At 39.3% G+C, this 16,266-nt stretch overlaps 2 protein-coding genes across 11 annotated transcripts; one reads left to right on the top strand and one right to left on the bottom strand.

Moving 5' to 3' along the window:
- Positions 1-96: 96 nt before the first annotated feature.
- On the bottom strand, positions 97-4,409 carry LOC136449326 (COP9 signalosome complex subunit 8-like). The gene is made up of 7 exons (XM_066449323.1): positions 4,302-4,409; positions 3,762-3,832; positions 3,074-3,122; positions 2,618-2,750; positions 1,833-1,940; positions 1,611-1,673; positions 97-1,132 (listed from the first exon to the last, which is right to left on the bottom strand). The coding sequence occupies exons 1-7, from the start codon at positions 4,395-4,397 to the stop codon at positions 1,053-1,055; spliced, it is 600 nt and encodes a 199-aa protein (XP_066305420.1). The 5' UTR covers positions 4,398-4,409; the 3' UTR covers positions 97-1,052.
- Positions 4,410-4,587: 178 nt separating this feature from the next.
- On the top strand, positions 4,588-16,266 carry LOC136420550 (MPN domain-containing protein-like). 10 transcript variants are annotated; one of them, XM_066407502.1, is made up of 16 exons: positions 4,588-4,728; positions 5,821-6,020; positions 6,477-6,623; positions 7,248-7,322; positions 7,774-7,854; positions 8,616-8,766; positions 10,158-10,251; positions 10,618-10,638; positions 11,156-11,252; positions 11,538-11,610; positions 12,133-12,209; positions 12,620-12,788; positions 13,617-13,687; positions 13,872-13,961; positions 14,740-14,832; positions 15,093-16,266. In XM_066407502.1, exons 1-16 carry the CDS (start codon positions 4,725-4,727, stop codon positions 15,201-15,203), a joined length of 1,554 nt encoding a protein of 517 aa, XP_066263599.1. In that variant the 5' UTR covers positions 4,588-4,724; the 3' UTR covers positions 15,204-16,266. The 10 variants fall into 10 exon arrangements, with proteins under 10 accessions (XP_066263599.1, XP_066263601.1, XP_066263597.1 ...); XM_066407504.1 differs by having other exon boundaries at positions 5,800-6,020; positions 8,616-8,658; XM_066407500.1 differs by having other exon boundaries at positions 5,800-6,020.

The raw sequence follows: 16,266 nt of genomic DNA, 5'->3' as shown, positions 1-16,266 counted from the left end.
TGCAGTTGCCGTGTGTTCTGCAACTTACCATCAAAGGCATGAAGTCTGCTGTCTCTGATTTTAACCAACAAAAATCACACATATACACATTTCAGCCTCGTTTCAGTTTTGAAGGTCCTGTATTCTGACCGCAAAGGCTGCCACATGTATACATTGTAATTCATGCTTGAAGATCCTCGTGTGAGCTGTGCAGGAGACCATGATGATGATTGTTACATTAATGTCCGACAGCTTTATTTATACACACACATATGCAATTGCACTATCATTATGATCAAAACCTAGTAGGTCTGGTCTTTACAATACCTCAGATGTACCATACATATACTTGCTTCCGGAGGACATGTCATTTCAGTTTCAAAACAACTGAATGTCCAATAGCTTACGCCGTTAGCCTGCCTGTGGACCAAGAAGTCACAAGTTCGAATCCCTGCTCACCTGACATCTTGGAAAGATCTTGGGGAATTTCCAAGTACAATGGACCCATATCAACTGAACATAGCATCTGTCTTGACCAGTGGAAGAGTAGCTCAACTGTTCATTGAGTTCATTCGCACTTAACTGCTTCCAGAACATATTCACGTTCACTTTCTGTCTTAATGTCCAAACTAAATGTTGCTCTTTCTTCTCAAGTCACAACAAGTTGATAAAACCTCCTTTGTCAGAAGTTCTGCCCTGACAATGACTTCATGTAGGAACCCACTTCACTTGGAATAAGAGTAGAGTTATGCCACGAGATGCAATTACTCGTGTTAAAGCAGTCCCTTATCGTATACGCTGAATTTTTCAGTCAGTGTGTTGCAAACCTGATGAAACTATTAACAGAGTCCCTTACGCTGTTTGCATTCTAAGTACAGAACCAGTGTCAAAATCAAATGTCAAAATCTGTTCAGAAGTACTTTAATGGCAGTACAGAACCAGTGCAATACATGCCTTGAGGCTGTCTACCACTTATGCACTACACGATAAACAAACAAACAAACAAACAAATAAACAAACTTATCAACAAGAACGAAGAGGTTTATAACAAGTAGAATATTTTACAGCTGGTGTCAGTTTTCTAGGAAGGCGACCAGATCTGTGAACTGTTGGAGGTGCTGGGAACTTTCCCTGGGGGGGACCGCAACTGGAGCTGGGAACAATGATAGCAATCAATTAATCAATCAATCAATTCATCAATCAATAACAAATTGATCAATAAAACGTATTTATCAATGTATCTATAAAAAGTAATCCATTCATCTTTTCATGAATAAATTCATCATAAGTGTTAAATCTGTGAATAATTATCATTTTGAATTTGGATAGAATTCAGCAACTTGGTATGAAACTACCAAACAATCAATAGGTAAATAACTCAATCTATTCATCAATATATCAATAACTTAAACTTCAATAAAAATATCAAGCAACTTAGATTGGAACAAAAACCAAACTACAATTCAATCAATCAAAATGTATTGACACTTTTGACCTTAGATTTTGAAGAATATTATCAATCAAACAAAACTAACATCAATCAAAAAATCAATCAACCTATCAATCAATCGATCAATCAACCAACTGCATGTGTATTGCCAGCCTGAAGAGAGACAAGTACATCTCCTCACCTGGTTTCTTTGGTGTGATCATCCTGGTCTGTGGGTCGGCCTGCCACCCTCTATCTACTACAGCTGCAACAGTTAGAAAGGAAAGGTTAAACAGAAAACAGGAGACAATGTTACCTGTGACAGCTTCATCTACAGACATGCCTAGGAAGAAAATGAAACCCCTGTGAATATTACAGAGTTACAGTAAGAAAGTTTCCTGGCAGTGCTAAGAGAAGGTCGTACCTTTGACTGAGTCATCTACAGACAAGCCCAGGAAGGCGGCAAGGTCCTCAGCACTGATGGAGGAGTAGGCCCGGGCCACCAGGTCACACGCCCGGCTACGCACGCTTTCTGCAAGGGTAGGAAACAGTTCATTTCAGAGTACAGTTTCACACAGACCAAAGAAAATTGCCTCCCATTATCAACTGAATTATCAACCAGATATAACTATTTTCAAGATGGAAGAAGCCCGTGCTAGATGCGACCGTAGTCCCCGACCTTCAAGATGAGGATGGGACTAGGTGAGGTGATACTATACTATACTATACTATACTATGTATAGATCTAAGAATGATTGTCTTTATTTCTGTATTTTTCTTTCACCAACCTTTCAAATGTTTCTTCACAAGAAAATTAGAACATATAATTTATGGTATCTCAGTGGGCACCCTTCTCTCTCTTCACTTTACCAACATGCTACAAAAAGATAAAAGGGATGTTCCTGTAAGGCTCTAGCTCAACTGTTAGCTATATATAGCAACCTCACAGTTGAGCTCCTGGTTCCAATTAATCAATAACTGGGAGACCCTGGTTCAATCCTGGGTATGACATCTTGGTTGGGGCTGCATCTGTCTTTTGTATAGGACATAAAACGGAGGTGCCTCCAGAATGCTAAAGGGGATGGGCTAGCAACACCCCTCACCCCCCACCCCCACCCATAAAAATATACTAGTACCCTGAAACAGCAAGGAAACTGGCTGCCCTATGAGTATGTGCCACTAAAAGGTGAACAACAAAGACAAACAGACCTGCAACAGCTGCCATGATCTGCTTGACCTCGGCTGACCACTGGTACGCCGACAGTGAGGTGTAGATGGCGGGAAAGTCTCGCTGCCACATCTTCTTACCCACTGCCCAGATCGCTACTAGCTCAGCGTTGGCCTGCAAAAACAATTTGTACACATTTATGTTTTCATTGCATTTCATTACTGTAGCTTTTTCCCTGATGTTACTCAACTCAGGCTTGGCCTGCAAAAACAACTTTACATTTTTACATGTACATCTTTTAAGACTACTAGTACTTCATTGCTGAATCTTTTCCCCTGGTGTTATTCAGTTCAGGATTGGCCTAGAATACACTTCATGCACGTTCATTATCTAATCATTTCATTACGTGGACTAGGTACAAGCTTGCAGAAAAACACAAATTACCTTCCAATGTACTTATCAATCAATGATGAGTGCAAGAAATGGAATGTACTTACATTCTTAATTGCCAGAGGAATCCTTTTCCAGAGGTATTTAGCATTATTTCTGTGGGAGAAAAACAAAAATAAGAATTGTGACTTGTGACTTGTCAATATAATGTTCTATAAAACATTTATTCAGATTTATCACATTTCTGGAAGGATTGACATAACAGGTGACTATAAACTTTTCAAGATGTCAACGGGAGGCCAGACTGTTAAGGGACTCTACTATACATCCCATCCAAAAGGACGGCCCTATTGAATATGCTTATATATGATATATATATGAATAAGCTACTTCACCATTTGAACTGCACATGCACAGTTTGATGCGTTTTGGAAAATATGTCAAATCATGTTGAAGGCCCCTGAGACATGCATGTGTCTGTAAATGCATTTAAGTTTGTGTGGTTTTTATTTCGCGGTAGGGAGAAAATGGACTGTTCGCGGTGGTCTTAAGTTTGCGTTTTAAACAATAGTAGCGCTACAGTCATAGGTGGGCAAAAATTTTGTCGTGGTTTTAAGTTTGCGGTGAAAGTTCACTGTGAAAATTGCGAACATAAAACCACCGCAAAAATTTCTGCATTTGCAGTATCAAGCATGGTCTAGAACACTGTTTACAAGTTAGGGGCCTTCACCTTTGACCTCGAGCATGCTCACTTAAAACTGTGAAGCAGCTTATAGTCTAAAAGGTGTAACTCACAGGTCCTTCTGCAGCAGGTACACGGCCAGCAGCTGGCAGTACACGGTCGGCGTGGCAACACCTCCTGGGGACTGTCCACAAAGTACAACATCAAACAATTAGAACAGACATTGGTATTGGAGAACACCTCCTGGGGACTGTCCACAAAGTACAACCAAAGTAAAAGTAATTAAGACCAAATTATGAAAAGCTATGTTTTATAGTTTATGGCACAGGTCAAAATAACGTTTTGATACTATTATTTCTGTAAGACTAAGAGTAATAGAACAACTTTAAAAGGAATAATACGACAGAATGAGTTACGATTTTCCTCAGTTTTCTCACTTTTTGGATAGGAAATCATGTTTAAACCTTCAGAACTGCAAAAATAAAACCATGACACAACAAGTCGCCCCCCTCCCCCTCAATTTACATGCACCAAGTAGGGGAAGTTTACTCGCTATTTTAGCCATGAAAAATTATCACCACAGCCAGTTACCTCTACCATATAGCTCAGTAAATGTTCTAAAACGTTTCTAATGTCTAAAGAAGCCGGTTTACCTCCAGTTCTTGCCGTTCTAGGCTGGCGCCGAGCGAGAGAAAGTCTAAAGAGTCGCCTGCCATTTCACACGGCATTTTGTACGGGGCCTCGAGCATACGGCTGTTCACAGTAACTTAAATAGCGCCTGCAAATCTTTTTCAATGTATCAACGGTATCAACATCAAAATATCACTAAAATTACTACAAATAGTTTAATGTGGATAAATGTATAGCTTTGGTTTAGAAAATATCATTTGTCTATAAAAGATACGAAATTTTACCAGGCAGCGATATAATTGCAGGAGACAACAGTCTGTCTGGCAATGGTAAAGATCGACCATAACAAAAGCCGGACAGTCAGTGAAATAAAAAAAAGCGGGAATTCTGCAGAATTTTACCTCAGACAAACGAGTTGCAATAGTGTAGAAGACTCCTAAACAACCATGGGTGAGTTTGTCGTTCAGATTTTCTTTGTAGATTGTAGAAATCGCTCTGAAAGTGAGGTTTGTTGGGTGGGTGAGGGGGGGGGGTGGGTAAATTTTACCACCTGCTGTTGACATGTCTCTATCCCACCTGTATATTTGTGTTGTAACAGATGATAATATTTCCAGCCTTCAGAATGATTTATCTTAACGAGAAATACATTTTAAACCTGCTGCAGAATTGCAATGTTTTACTTGTCCGTGCCATTACCCAGTAACATTATAATTTATGTCGATCACAAAAGCACAAAATGTGACAAATCACAATGTCAATGTTGAGCAAATCTAACGTTACATAATAACATTCCATAAAGATTCATCCACTAATAATGGCGTCTACTTACACTTTAGATGATCAGAATTCAGATTGCGTTCTAAAAATTATTTCTGACTTCTAATTTCATGGAACATAATGTCACTGTTGTTGTGCTAACCTTCATAATACTAACAACAGTGCATATATTCATCGCCTTGATAGATCTTTCCCCATCTGATAACACTAACATTCGTCTGTTTTTGTCCAATTCTGCATCTCATCACCTGAGCCAAGTAACACTAACCAGGTAACTTGTGGTCTTTATGAATATGATATTACTGTCTAACATTAGTAACAGTTACTCCTACCCCAACCTTCTCACTGCTGCCTAATGCTGTAACCAACGCAAATTTGGTGCTTGAATTCAATCCTGACTTGCCAGGGATATAGGCCTAAAACAAATGCCATATATGGATAATCAGCAATACCTTGGTCCAAAGAGGTTAGAAAATAGATAACCTCCTTGCTTGGTCTTACCCAATATTTTAGCCAAATTTTGGATTCCCTAAAAGTAAAAGATACCTTTTAATGTTATAAGTTTTTCAGAAACATAACAAAAGAAAGATGCAGAATATTTCCACCTCTGGCTCAATAGAAGATGACTGCATTGCTTTTTTTAAAATTTTCTAAATGTTAAACTGAGAATGGACAACGTCGCCACAGATCAAGAATTCACAGTGACATCATATCCTGTTTTGTGACATCACTTCCTGTCCCCAGCCTCTGAACCCTCCTCCCCAGCTGACAATGACAGCTGCGAGGGCGACGACCTGGAGGACGTTGACTCCGCGGGGGAGGAGATCGAAAGCGTGGGGTCGGGTTCCGCCAGGAAGAGGGTGTCGGCTCGCACAGTGCTGACGGGGCGGGGTGTCACCATGGCGATGCTGCTGTCGGACGGGATCTTGGAACCTGGGGACGCATGTCTGTCCATTGACTACTTGGTGAGTGTACTGTGAATTCGTTTACCTTCATGGGGACTTGATTTTACGTGGGAGTTAAAAATAAAGGGAGGTTTTTACTGTGTTTTAAGTTGGTGGTTGAAACAGTGTAGTTGCATTGACCACCTGTCGCTTTCCTCAGGGTAATGCTAACTGGTTCTCCTTGTACCTCTCCATGTATCAAAGCATTGCGAAGTAGTACCAGTTAGTATTGCATTGAAGAAGGTGACATATGGTCCACTTAAATGTCTGCTTGGTATTTACTCTTTGGTTGTGTTATCCAGTGATTTGTTAAACTGATGAAACTGTTAATGGAAGATAAATTTTCATTTTTCTACCAGGGACAGAAGTTTGTGGGAGACTGGGATATTTAGCTTATTTGCTGAAAACTATGCCAAGTTGAGTTTAACTTTTTGCCATGCAAATTTCTTATTATTGTCTCATCTTTTTTTACCCCAGGGTCAGAAGTTTGTTGGTGACCTCCTGCCCAACGGTAAGATCAAGTGGCAGGGCAGTAACCGGGTCTTCAACTCCCCCAGCGCCTGGGCCATCCACTGTAAGAAGATGGTCAACCCCTCCAAGAAGTCGGGCTGTGGATGGGCCTCTGTAAGTGGTCATTCTCCATACTAAAGTTTTGTTCACATCATCTTTTAACTCAATGAAAACTGTTCCAAACAGCAACAACTGAAAAACTGGCAAAAGACTTAAGCATTAAACAAAATTAAAAGCTCATCTGAAGACAGCCACTGCAAGAAGATGGTCAATCCCCCCAAGAAGTCGGGCTGTGGTATCTTTTTTCCAGTAATGTGCTAAGGCCGCATTAATAAGCTTCTTAATGATTAGTGAAGAAAGAATAAGCTGCTTCACTCTTTGAAGCCATCTGTGAGATTATGGCTAGGTATTGTCCTTGGTGCTGAACAGACTGTCCAAAAGAATGGGTTGCCATCTTGGTCATTGGCATACAAAGGCATATGGAATGATGCCTTACGTCATTGCATAACAGTATGTTGATCCCTGACCTCTTGCGAGGTCATGCCAACTAACCCGGGTTGACCCGGAAGTAATATGGGCGGATGCTGCACAAGTTTTCTGAAGATAGTGCTTTCCCACACAGCACAGCAAAGCACTGGGGATGAAAATCTGCTTCCAAACATATGTTGGGAGCCGTAGGACTACAGGTTAACTTATGAACAGTTCTTTAGACCTGTTTTGTTTACCTTGTCTGTTCAGGTGAAGTACAAGGGGAAGAAACTGGACATCTACAAAACCATCTGGTTCAGGAAACAGCGGGGAGCAAATGCACCGGTTAGTTTGTCTTTTTATAAAAAATATGATGTTCCATGTATATGATGCAATGTAGACTACTGTGTGAGAGAGAGAGACCACAGACAAACTCAGCTACACTCCAGGACAAGAAGCTTTTGTTGTGACAAGAAAGTGTGAAGAAATTAAAACTTGATTTAGGGGCCAGGGAGTCTATAGTTGTCATCATAGTTATGACGTGCCTTCAATTTGGTTTCCTTACATTCAATCTTTCACTCCCTCTGTCCCCTCTTTACTTCTCTTTCTTCCTCCTTTCCTCTCTTTTTCCTTCCTTTTTTCTTCAGGCACGTCTTTTGTATTGTCTATCAAACTATGCTTGTAATATTTCAAGTTCTACACAAAGATTGTATAGAAAGCAGATGCATTTTTGAATGAATGTCACGTCGCCTGTGATTGGCTGTTGATTTGTGTGGTGATTGGTGATTGGTTGCAGAGCCCGGCCAATACGGATGAGTCTATGGAGGATGAAGAGGAAGAGGATGAAGAAGAGGAGAGGGAGGGCAAGAAGGAGGAGGTATAACCACTCTTCTTTCTTTCCAGGAATTGTTTGCATCCTGGAATATCCAGATTCTTTGTGGACATTTTCTTCTCTCAGTCTGGAACTGCCTGGAAAAGCTACAACATGTGTCTACATGACGTTATAGAATTATAGAATGACACAAATTGCTGTAAAACAGAAGATTTTTGTGGAAACACAGTTTTTCTAGAAGTTAGAACTAAATTATATATTTGCACCATCTTAAGCAGTACTTTTGGTTATGAATGCATGTGTACTAATGAAGTCCGACTGTTAAGGTTTCAAGCTGCAATATAGCTAGAACACAGATAGCTAAAAGAGTGTTTGTATAACTTCATATGACATTCCTCCAGACCTTTTACTAACCATGCTAACCATTCATAAACAACCATTGATATTGTTTCTACCAGTACATTTCATACATGTATTTGATGGTTTTCTCCTTGGTTTGCTAACCATGCATGTTACTGCATCAAACATTTAGATATTTGTCTTATCAGAGACCTTTCATTTGTTGATAATGTTTTCACATTTCATCTTACATCTTTACAATTTTATCTGTTCTTTGAAAATTGTGTTTAACCTCCTGATTTGTTCTGCATGGTTTCACGGAATGCATTCTTTTGTTCCTTCCGTTAACATTTATTCCTTTCTTTCCATTTTCCCTTGTTTTTGCGTTCAAACCCGGAGGATCGACATGCTAAAGCTCGTCAAGGTAAAGCACGTTTTCTCCTTCTGTCTGTCTTTTCTTCCCTCAGGCAGAGAAAACGGAGGGAGCGAAAGAGCCGGCGAAACCCAAAGGTAATGGTTCGCAGTCGGGTGGACCGGAGCGAGCAGACAACCGGCCGCGCCGCCCGGTTTCCGAGGTTACGGGCGGTCTGAGGACCTCGTCGGCCGCAGTGCCGCTCTGTGAGCAGAGATCTTGCTCCTGTCTGAGCATGGTGGCTGCATGGGCTACAGACGGGGTTCTTACATGCATCGATTCTCAGAAATAACAATATGTCTACGATCTGACATACCTCCTCGAAATATGTTCATTTATTGAATTATTCTGTAGCTTATACTGAATTCTAATTCTGTTCAATACACAAATACATGGATTTAAGAAAATAAGAGGATTTCATCAAAACATTTAATTACAAGCAATTCAGAAAAATTTTAAGCGAGAAACTAGGCCATTTACAAGAAGTATCACTTGGGACAAAATCATACCTCCTTTCTTGAGGCTTTCTAGGGCAATTCAAGCTCAAAACATTAATTCAAAGAGATTCAACAATCCAATGGTTGTAACATGTGTTAAACAGCTCAGAATATCTAAAGCTATAGGGTCACATTTTCGCAGCATGGCCTGGCGGGGTAGCTGGCAGGAACGAAAAATACGATATACTAGTACAAAACAGGGGTTACATGCATGGATTCTTGCATGCAAAGAAATAACGAGAACTTCATTAAAACACCTCAGGCAATTTAGGAAACAGTTTCAATGAGGAACTAGACCATTTACAGGAATCACTGGGGATAAAATCATACATTTCTTGAGCAGAATTTCTCAAAATTGTGTTGAAATGTTTGTGCATGCATGAAATACTGTAGCATCTAACATGTTCTCTATTTTTTTGGTCATAAAATTTGTAAGAGAGGACAAAAACAACTGCTTGTTTGTTTGTTTGTTGAAAGAAAGGTGTAAATAAAAGATTTCTAGGTACATACAGTTCCTGCACTGCACTTAATTTCTTATAGAAAGATCAAATACTTGTTATAAATCAAATGTTAAGGCGGTCTAGTCCTCAGGTTTACAGCCATCTCAAAGAGTTGGGAAAGTTTAAGAATTAGTAACTTCTATTTGAACTGAATCTGCGTGTACGAACCCCGCACTAGCCTCTCCTCTGCATGGCTTACAGTTTGCCGTTGTGTGTCCTGAAAAGTGTGAAGCTAACTTCGATCTTTGCCTGCTTCTGTGTGTCTCTAGTTTTATCTGTTTGTCATGAAAAGATTCCACCCATCCATTCGGAATAGAAGTTATCGTTGGTATGTTGTTTTGCTGTTTAACAAATGTGTTCAACATTCAATTTTGTAAGATTTTTATGCTGAATGTTATCAAAATGTCATTCCAGTCACTCTTCACCTTTTTCTATTAGATTGAAAAAGATAATGTGTTTGACTTTGATAATAACACTGCATGCTTGAAAATCTTATGTGTGCTTACTAGCATAAGTGCACATTACTTTTATGGTTAGTGATTGTTTGAAATGGTTATTTCTGCTTTAAAAAGATTTTCTTTCTTTCTTTCTTTCTTCCAGCTCTTTCCTTGTCTGGTTCCTTCCGAGTGAAGCAGGATGTGAAGGAGAGGCCATCTGTGAAACACACTTCCCTGGGCAGCAGGGATCCTGACCAGTGAGTACTTTCTCTTTACTGTTTGTGTTATTTCTTTGCCAGGGATGTTGTGAGAATCTTATGTTGCAATATAGTCTTTAGTCTTTATAAGAAATTGCAATATGTACTGTACATATATGGTAAGAGTTAGTAGTGATGAACTTAAGAACAATTTATCTTTGAATACCTTTCACAAAGTCAATCTCTACTTACACATTTTTAGTACACCTGTCCTGCTATTTTTCTTGCACTGTTGTCATGTTTTACCTGACTTTGAAATCAATGCATGAATGTTGAAGAAACACAAATTGTCTTTTTATGAAATCAATGTATTGATTATTAAAGATCTACATGTATGTTCTATCTCTGCTGTGTTTTCTCTTAAAGCCCACAATACACTGGATACAAGTTTGTACCTTTTTCAAGTTTTTGATTAGATGTTGTGTTAATTATGTTTTTTGCTAACATTAATGATAATGTTGGTAGCTATCATTTTCCTGTTTGTACAGAATAGTGATGGACATATGTTACTTTTGCTACTGGATGTCTATGAAAGCCCATGTGAATGCAATATGTCCTGAATTCCTTAGGGTTGTATGAATTGTTAAGAATAATAATGAGCTGTATCCAACAGTCTTGACGTCTTTTTCAAAGCATGGACTGTGAGTTTTGGAGGAAAAGATTTTTGAGTTTTAAAGTTTTAAAGTAGATTTTGGTGCATGTGTGCAAGTGTGGCCAAACAGTGTGTTGTAATATCATAGTTGTCTGTACATGTATGTTTATATCAATGTTACTGTAGTTTCTTTGGATCTTCTTTTTTTTCCAGGAGATTCTGGTCCATGTTTCCAACAGATGTACAAATGTAATAGTCTGCCAGTTTTAAGATAAATTGAGAGTGGTAAATTGACACTGTGTTCTTTCACAGAGACCCGAATACCCTAGTGGAGTACTCCCATTTCTCAGCCCTGGGAAAGATGCAGCCTTTCACCATGTCTATAACCACCAACTGTCTACTGCTCATGGTGGGTGGGCTTGTTTGGTGTGGATATGATCTATAATACATGTGTGTATCAGTTTGTGTGTATGTGTGCACAGTATATTTGAATGTGTGTGTGTGTGTATTTGTGTGTGTGTGAGTGTTTGTGTGATGTTTATGTATGTGTGTGTGTGTATGTATGTGTGTGTGTATGTTTATGTGCGTGTCCAGGACATGTGTATCTTTATGTGTGTATGCCAACCAATTTTCATGCTGTGTGACGGCTTTACACTAATTACATGTATTCTAAGCTCTCACCCTGATGTTTCAGGACTTCCACTGCCACCTGACGACCAGCGAGGTTGTGGGTTACTTGGGAGGCAAATGGGACCCAGCTTCACAGCGTGAGTTACTCTTTGTTTCATGAAAGTATCATGACGGTTGTTTGGAATCTTACTTCATTGAAGGTTAGACATCCAGGTAGCAAGATATGAACCTGTGGTTAGCTTTGTAAATAGACGAAAGATGCTGTCCCATCCTATGTTAGGACGGATAAAAATTAAACCCCTTCCGTCCCAAAAATATCGATTTCATGAGATAAAACTGATGAAAATGTCTTTTTTAAGCTTAAAATGACAAATTCAAGGATGAAAATTTAAAAAATTGGCTGAGCCCCAACAATATTAATGAGTGGGAAGGAAAAAAAATTAAAGCTGAAGACAGCCCTGCTGAAAAGTCAGACCATTTCCAAAATCTATCCAGTTGCTTGAGTTTCTGTTATATTGCACACGAGTTTTAGAAGGTGCATCTTGCTATTTTTGTGTTTGAAACCCCCAGATCTGCACCATAATATCAGAACCAAGATATTTTTAGTTTGATAGTTTCAGTGAAAAATCGTGAATATTTTCCTCCTGTGTTTCCTGCAGACCTGAGTATCCTGCAAGCATTCCCCTGCAGATGTCGCCTGGGTGACAAGGAGAACGCCATCATGGTGGAGGAGGAGGTGGGAGACATCATTCTGATGTTACCTTCTAACGTTACACTGTCTGAGACTAGAAATATTACTTTTTACATAAAATATACAGACTTATTTTGGATGATCTTGCCTTCTCGTCAACGAGGATCAATGGTTGTATCCTACTTATCTCAATTTAACATCTAATTTGCATTGTTAACAGCAGAAGTTAGCATGAAGTATAGTAGTGTATGTTATAATGCAGTAGATCACAGAGTTTCCATACCAAATTACTAATCAGTCTCAAGAGTACAATCTTTGTTTTATTTGGCACTTGTGACTTGACATATCTTTGCCAGTGAAAAAATGAGCAAGAACAATACAGTCACTAAACATGCTAACATTTTCACAAGGTGGCATTGTGTAGCTCCTAATTACACGTTACCCCACAATTTTAGATCCGACAGGGCATGATGTTACGTGGCCTGTCGTTGGTGGGCTGGTACCACTCCCACCCCCACTGTCAGGCCGACCCGTCGCTACGGGACGTCGACTGCCAGATGGAGTATCAGGTTGCGATGAAGGGCCTTGGTGCCACGTACCAACCTTGTGTGGGGTTCATAGTGGGTGAGTAGAAATTAAGTCTATCTTGGAGTAAATCCAGCTTCCTAGAAAGCTACTCCTCCTTTGGTCTCAGGTGATAGGACAGATACAGCAAATACATCTGCAAATGCAAGTGTCTCATCATTTATAGGATTTTTAAGTATGCTTGGATGCATTGATCTTACATGTTACATGTATATATGATTAGAGAATGTCTTTATAATTAGAGAATGTCTTCCACAATCTTGTACATCAACTTGATCATTACCTTTGCCAAGGTTATGTTTTGCACAATGTTTGTGTGTGACACTGTGTGTTTGTACACAATAACTCAAGAAGGCCTGGATGGATTATCTTGATATTTGGTATGTGGGTAGGTCTTGATGAGACCTGGAAATGATTAGATTTTGGGCCCCCTAGCTGCTTGTTACGGTTCTGCAGTGAACCTTCCTGTTTTGATACCTAATGTTCTGGACATGCCATGGTCCTGATTTTTTCGTGGAAGATACATGTAGCTCTTGGGCCAGAGAGTAAGGTGGCACTGCTTTTTCTCTACTGAAGAGATTTTCATGACAGTTCAGCCAGACATCGGGTGCAGAGTAGGTGAGGGCGAGTCTATACTGAAGCTTTGTTTGTTGCAGTTCTGTTCACATCTGCTAAATAGCGGCTTTGTTTGTTCCTTCATGTTATCTTTTTGTTAGCATCGCAGGACTGGTATAGGGCCACAGAATTGAGATTTTAGGGATTGTTTACACTCTTTGCTTTGATCTACCTTAGAAAAGAATATGACGTACATGTAGTTTTGGAGTTTGTAAAGGGTCTGACTTTTGTTTTATGTCTTCTTATTTTCAGCCCCGTTTCACTTGACTGAACCAATAGTTGAGTCGACGATACAAGCTTTCTGGGTTATGCCACCTCCAGAGGTAATGTTCACCTTTTATTCTAAATTCATGGCAACATGTTTTGATGTTGTTACTTTTTTTATGGGCTTTCCATATAGGGCAAGCAAGGACATTTTTCTTAATGATTTCCATCTCTTTATTAACAGATGAAATATCATGTACTTACCGCCCCTCTTGTTGTCCTTATTTGTTGTTGCCATGGCAGCACAAGCCCCATGAGTACGGAATGCCGATGTCCATGAACTTCACTGCCATCCAGGACAGCTATCTTACACAGGACGTTGTCAACGAGATGGTATTAGACTTTGAACTTGGACATCTCATTAAATGAAGACCTTTATTGTACATTTTTGCCTCACTGAGCTAAGCACAGGTCACATGTTAACAACTATGTACATATTCATGAGTAAATTAACATCTAGCATACTCTAGTACTTTCGACTTCTTTTCATTCCTATCTTTATGAAAATCTTTCCGATTCAGTACCAAAAGTCTCTCTCCGTACATGTTGCCTCTTTTTCCACTGCACAACAATCCCTTAGTGAAACTCTTCACTTATTTTGGTAGTGTTGTCTCTCTCAGTGGATGCCTCTAGGGCTAAGCAAGTCATGCAACCGTCCTCTAAGCATCCTATCTCAGTGACATCTAGTACTGGTTAGGAGGCACATCTTCAAGATATGATGACATGAAAAAGATATGCCAGAAATAATTACTCAAGCAACTGGATAAGATTTTAAAACAGTCAGACGTTTCAGATAGCATCCGCTATCTTTCGTCAGTGACTAAAGAAGGATCTGGTAGAACTAGGTTTTATACCAAAATTCTGAATAGATATGTTAATGAAGGGAAGACAATTTCAGATGGTTCAATAAGATAGTAAGTTAACACAAGGTTGCATGCTAATGAATCATGAAAAAGACTCCACACTGGAAGAAATAGAAGACAATTGTTTTTCTTTTTAATTATCTTGTAAGAGACTCTAGCTTTGTGTTATTAGTCTGACATCTTGTACATGATCCTATGTGTTATTTGGTTGCCGTGTATGACTTTGTACATCGTCTGGTCTCCTGTAGAAGTGGGTGAGCGATTACTACAGCGGCGCTCCAGACTTCTTGTTCTTTAAGGAACCCTGGCACCAAGACAAGACATTTCTCGAGAAGGTTAAGGTTGGTATCTTTTTGATTCGTATGAGATGGCTTATATATTTATTTTGCACTACCTACATGTTTCAACTTTGTTTTAGGGAACAAAAGAGTTCATATACCGGCCCCACCCAAACTCACACACACACACACATACACATGTGCACACATGCCATCACACACACACATATGCACACACACACACATAAGATTGTTCTTTTACTTATACCGGTAAATTACCATTGGCCCTTGAGCCTATCTAACAACCTCTGTATATTTTCCAGGGTTCCCTGGCCAAGAAGTTGCCCAAGGACCAAGTTAGCGGCCAACTTCTTGACTTTGTACAGAGTTTACTTACAACGCAACAAGGGCAGGAGAAACACACCTCAAGATGAAAATATAACTTCTTGGTGAACAGATAGAAGGTCAAAGACCTTGAAGAAACGTTGTAGATTTTATATAAACACTTTAAAAGTTTCAGGCACATTTTTATGAGTTTTGTAAAGTAGGTTTGTGTAGTCTACAGTGTGAGTGCACAGAAAAACTGATGTATTAGTGTATGTATTGGAAATTGATGTTGTCCCCCTCCCCAACCCCCACAAAAAAGCAAAAATGGTGTGCCAAACTTTCAGACCTTTTGAAAGGGTCTTATGTATGTCTAGCTTACCGTTTGTGCATACTTTTGAAAGCAATGTTTTGATGTATGTAAAGCACCTAGCAATAACTATTGATATGGGATAGCTTTGTTTATTATGTGCTACCCTGAGGGTTGTATTAAAGTTTGTGTGTCTGCGTGTTTGGTTGTCACAGCAACTGAGGTGTATCTATGGAAGTTTAGACGTTATGATTTTTTGCTAAATTTTTGTCTTGGAGATGAAAAATTGTTGATATTATAGTGGGAATCCTTGTAATGCAGCTGATCATGATGTATCAGTGAATTCAACTAAAAGCATATGACTACATATGAAGTAAGCAATAACGTTACAGAATTGTAACCGATATTTCTTAAATCTGGTTATAGGAAGTTCTGTGAGAAATTTGGAATATTGTTGCCCTGCCAAAAAATCTTCTTACAGCTGATACATGTAACTTAAACAAGATGCTCAGTGTGGAATGTAGAGATTTTTTTGGACTTTGTTGACAAAGTTTTGGTCTTGATTCGTACTCTAAGTGAAACTGTTTGGTTTAGACTTTGTGTCTATTATATTGTACAGGATCTAAGAGGTCCTGAGGTTTTGGTGTTGTTCGCCCTCTTGCCAGTATCGTAGGCTGAGTTTGTAATTGTCCTGTTTTGTTTTTATTTTGTGATACCATTTGCAATCGTATATACGTGGGATATCTCGTATGTGTCTGGTGAAGTAATATATTGACTAAGGTATCGCCTAACTGATATTTAGGAGCACAAAGTTTAACAATGTAGTTTTTCTTATTGTACAATAAACAGGACTGCGCAACTGG

Source organism: Branchiostoma lanceolatum, chromosome 15 (genome assembly GCF_035083965.1).
Source record: "Branchiostoma lanceolatum isolate klBraLanc5 chromosome 15, klBraLanc5.hap2, whole genome shotgun sequence".
Classification (NCBI taxonomy): domain Eukaryota; kingdom Metazoa; phylum Chordata; class Leptocardii; order Amphioxiformes; family Branchiostomatidae; genus Branchiostoma; species Branchiostoma lanceolatum.
The sequence above is the reverse complement of the archived record's forward strand: the minus strand, read 5'-3'. Positions and strand labels throughout refer to the sequence as shown.